Here is a 4,616-nt window from a genome sequence, read left to right on the forward strand (position 1 = left end):
ACAAGCACATGGGAAAATTCAAATTGCACCAGGAACTACCTTCGATTTTACTTCAATTGATTTGGAAGATTGGGGTGAGATCGGACGAGGAGGGTTTGGAACGGTGAATTAAATGATATTTCGTCATACAAACACCGCAATGGCTGGTAACACTTTGTTATTTTCACTAATTTAAAATTGGTGAACAATTTCCAATTTCAATTCGATGTTTTAGTGAAACGAATCAGGATAGTCGATGAAAAGGACCATAAACAATTAATGGACTTGGAAGTGGTAATGAAATCAAATGACTGCAATTACATTGTTCAATTCTATGGAGCTCTTTTCGAAGAGGTAAAACTAATTATATCAATATATTTTTAAAAAAAGCTTTCTATCTTCGTCTATTTATTTGTTAGTCTATCAATTTAATATGAAAAAAAAATCACAGGGCGACTGCTTGATTTGTATGGAACTGATGGATATATCTTTGGATAAATTCTACAAATTTATTTGCGAAAAACAGGGTGAACGTATACCCGAATCAATTGTAGAAAAAATAACCGTTGCAGTTGTCAAGGCTTTAAATTATCTGAAAGAAAAACAAAATATCATCCATCGAGATGTTAAACCGAGTAACATTTTATTGAACAAACGTGGTGATATCAAGTTGTGTGATTTTGGCATTTCTGCAAAGTTGGTCGATTCAATTGCAAGATCCAGAGACGCTGGCTGCAGACCTTATATGGCGGTTTGTTTTCAATCAATTTATTTTATAAAATAAATACTTTTTTTTTAATTTTTAACTTGAATACTTACAGCCTGAAAGACTCAATCCCAAGACTGCTATAACAGCCTATGATGTTCGCAGTGATGTTTGGTCACTTGGGATTACATTATACGAAATTGCGACTGGACGTTTTCCATATAAAAAATGGGAAAGTGACTTTGAACAGTTGTACCTTGTTGTTAAAGGTGATGCACCACGTTTAACAAGATCTTATAATGATATTGGCTTTTCTGATGAATTCATGGACTTCGTCAATACATGGTAATTATTTTGTAACCATTTTTATGTGTTTTCAAGTCTTTTATAATTGTCTTGAAAATAGAAAAGTTCCAACGCTTATGAGGTTGACGATTTCAATTGAAAGTTTACTGGGTTTTTTTTAATGCTTCACCTTCCATTCACAGTTTAATTAAAGAAAAGAGAAACCGCCCAAAATATCCACAACTTCTGCAACATCCATTAATCAAGCGTGGTGAACAAAGCCATGCTGAGGTCACATCTTATGTTAGTGACACTCTGCAAACTATGGTAAAGCAAGGAATGACCCTGTTTACTGCTAATGAGCATTAAAAAACTAGCGGAATGTTGATTTATTATTGTGAGCATTTATGTTACTTTACTAGCATTTAATAAAAGCTCCGATCTTCAAGTTGTTCTATGTGTTTTATGTGTGCTTCATTGAGAATTGGCTACAAATATCAGTCAAAATAGAAAAAAGCCCAAATGTGCAGAGCTTCCAGAGAAAATCGCTACGTTCATTTTTGCTTGTAGCAATCTATAAGAGCAATTTTTGTTTTGTTTGTTTTTGCTATAAAAAAAAACAAATATTCTTCTTCCCACGAAAAAGCTGAAATTATTGTTTTTCGCGAATTCCGCGGAACGGATAAAAGATAAGAGATGACCGAGAGTATGTTACTACAATGTTCTCGCATACTACAAACGACAATAGCAGTGCGAAATAACATAGTGTCAAAGCTTTTGAATTCGCCGCATTCGTTTCAAAGATTTGAAATTCAATTGTTACAAAAACGTTGTGTCAACCGATCGACTATGCTCTTCTTTGATCAGAATTGTAGAACGTCGATATTGCATTATTATTATAATTGAATCAACAGTTTTTTTTGCATTTATTTTTAAATGATCTTTTTAAATCCAAGTTTTCATAAGGCAGTTTAGTGGATTTTCTTCCACCCATATGTTTATGAATGCCCAGTTGAGGTAATTGATATGAGGTAGCTGCTGTGTAATTTATTGCTAAAATCGACTTTGTTTTGTTTAAGTCATATCAATCTGGAGTGTTACTGGTCGATTTTTATCTGTACTTAGAATATTTTAAAGTAAATGAATTTCAACGTGAATTCCCCTTGTGTTTTGATAAAGTTTCTACCATTTTATAATAATGCAAGCTGTCGCTATTTTTCTTCCCTTTTTGTCGTTCTCTGCCAAGCAAACGAAACTGAATATCGACATTTGTATTGAGAGCATTTACATTGAAGTTTACCTTCTGCATTCCAAATATCCATGGTCGCAGCGTAGGCACAAGCACAAGCCACAAAATATGAGTATCAATATCAAAGTGCCATGGAGCAGCGACTGAAAGTGCAAACAATAAATCGTGCAAAGATTGACTCATCTTTCGAAAATATTAAACGCACAGTATTTTTGCAGACGATCATGATCGTCGAACAAAAAATTGGCTGTCAAAAAATGTTGTGACAGTTAAGTGTCAAAGTTTGTAGACTAATATAACACAAAGACAATCATGATCCCATCACAATATTTACATACTGTCAAAGTTTTCAATTCGCCGCACTCGCCCTGAATATTCTAAACAAATCAACAGTTCTTTTTTATTTGCTTCTGTTTATTAAGAAAAATGATTCCAATTTTGATAAGATGGATATGTAGTGGAATTTCTCTCAACTTAATCGTTCACTGACAGCTTAGTTGAGGTAGTCGACGTGTGAGTTATCTCTAAAAAGTATTCGGTTGTCTTTTGATTATGTAAGGTCAAGCTGGATTGTTAGACAGTTGATGTGGTTCTATTAAGCAAAGCAATTTTATTTTCTATTAAGAAGCATTTTTGGTGTAACACAACTTCTACTTACAATTTAATGATTCAAGCTCATCCGGTTGCTCTTGTCGTTCCATTCGTCGAACTCTGTCAAGCGGATGGAATTGAATACTCATCACATTCATACTGAACACATTAGAATCAATTGTTTACCTTTCGCAGTGCCACTGATAGAAGAGGCAGCAAATCATACATGAGGCAATAATCCCAAGTATGAATACCAGTGAAAGTGGACCAGAAATTCCAAGTACAATCAGAAACTCTTCGAAAAGTTTACCCATATTTTATTTCAAATTTTAAATACACAATTAAAATACAGAAGCTTTACTGTCAAACGATGCTAGATAAGTGTCAGAATGAACTGCAAACAATGGAATGGAAATGTAAACAAACAAAAAGTGTCATTAGTCTTAGTTTTATGTTCGTTTGCATTGGTGTGCATGATGCTTTTTTATCGTTGTTGAATTGACAAGAAACACTCAAAGACATCAAAAGTAATACTTCAATCGGTTGCAAAGCTCAACGTCATTTCATTCTCGCTCTACGAATGCTAAGAAACAATTGTAGCTGGTGAACATCACACTGTACTCTCACCGTTTTCTATTCAAAAGAAAAGATTCACATTAAAAGTGTTTTTCATTACATTTTTATAACTTAATCACCATTTGCTGACTACCACTCAGGCCTTTGGAAACAATCCCTACTAATCAGTATGAAATTTTATTATTATTTTCAAATTCCCATTTTGAATTGATGAATAATGCGATTGAGTAAATGAAATTCTTACATGTGTTTTGACAGTCCAAATATAATACTAAAAAAGATCCACAACAAGCACACAAAATATAAATTCCGATAAAACAATCCCAAAGTACATTAGGTAGACCCACAAAGCTAAATCCATTTAATTTAATTCAATATATTCGCGATGCTGTTGCGAAACTCAATTGGAATGATGCCGAAATTCCCGCATTTGTATCGCTTTTAGTTGTATGAAATCGCAGGTTATCATGAAAATGAAACCATTCGAGATTAATCTTCGATAGCTATGAATAGCATATAATGAATTATTATCGGTTTCTGTTGGTTTCTCGTTTGAGAAGAAATAGAATTGGATTAAGAGAATTCTCTAAAGTATTCGTCTTTATAGAGTGACACAAACACACTATGTGCTGTTCTGCTTTGCCTGCTTTGTCGTTTATTTATTTTTATTGAAATTATTGAATGAAGTATGTATTTGCATATGTATACCCAATATATATTGGGCGCTAATTCGGAACTTAACTCAATGCAAGTGTGGGGAAATGGAGGGGAAATGTAGTAAAATAAAAGAAAGTCGAACTAAGACAGCGCTGACGATATGAAATGTTTCCGCTGAGAACGCAACGACAATGTCGGCGTCGCAACAATATTCATTTACTGTAACAGAGTTCTATTCTCTGAATTTGCTATATTCGCTTCAAACAAACCTAGAAACAAACTCGGCTCTTTGCTTTGTTCATTTAGAGAAAAGCTATATTTTGGTGAAAACATTGTAATATTTTGTTATCTGTTCCACCTCATAGTATGCAGTTCAAAAGTTTTTATAATTTCCATGTTGGTGTTACAGGTTCAATTAAAAAAATCAATTTTTTGAGAAATACAATTGATAACAGAAAGTAGATGTAGCCAGTTAAAAAATTTTGAACAAGAGAAAAATCACTCATCCTTTCCAATAACTGTCGCAATTTATTCACGCAATTGAAAACAAACGTGTGTGCTATGCTTAAACTG

The 4,616-nt window shown here is 33.4% G+C and overlaps 1 protein-coding gene and 1 long non-coding RNA gene across 2 annotated transcripts; one reads left to right on the forward strand and one right to left on the reverse strand.

Moving 5' to 3' along the window:
* Nucleotides 1-1,421, forward strand: LOC129572965 (dual specificity mitogen-activated protein kinase kinase 4-like). The gene is made up of 5 exons (XM_055453086.1): nt 1-146; nt 215-333; nt 431-730; nt 801-1,030; nt 1,174-1,421. Exons 1-5 carry the CDS (start codon nt 113-115, stop codon nt 1,337-1,339), a joined length of 849 nt encoding a protein of 282 aa, XP_055309061.1. The 5' UTR covers nt 1-112; the 3' UTR covers nt 1,340-1,421.
* A 1,191-nt stretch (nt 1,422-2,612) lies between these two features.
* LOC129572966 (uncharacterized) lies at nt 2,613-4,297 on the reverse strand. Its single transcript, XR_008688538.1, has 5 exons — nt 3,631-4,297; nt 3,506-3,546; nt 2,997-3,443; nt 2,878-2,930; nt 2,613-2,811 (listed from the first exon to the last, which is right to left on the reverse strand). It is a non-coding gene; the product is annotated as an uncharacterized LOC129572966 (long non-coding RNA).
* Nucleotides 4,298-4,616: the final 319 nt, after the last annotated feature.

The sequence above is a fragment of the Sitodiplosis mosellana genome, unplaced genomic scaffold (assembly GCF_009176505.1).
Source record: "Sitodiplosis mosellana isolate CC-2019 unplaced genomic scaffold, AAFC_SMos_1.0 Smas_scaffold_5796, whole genome shotgun sequence".
In the NCBI taxonomy this organism is placed as follows: domain Eukaryota; kingdom Metazoa; phylum Arthropoda; class Insecta; order Diptera; family Cecidomyiidae; genus Sitodiplosis; species Sitodiplosis mosellana.

Excerpts from the sequence above, each read along its gene's own strand:
- LOC129572965 (XM_055453086.1), top strand. The coding sequence starts at position 113 with ATGATATTTCGTCATACAAACACCGCAATGGCTG. Across the intron at positions 147-214 it reads TACAAACACCGCAATGGCTG|TGAAACGAATCAGGATAGTC; the intron begins GTAACACTTTGT and ends TCGATGTTTTAG. Across the intron at positions 334-430 it reads ATGGAGCTCTTTTCGAAGAG|GGCGACTGCTTGATTTGTAT; the intron begins GTAAAACTAATT and ends AAAAAATCACAG.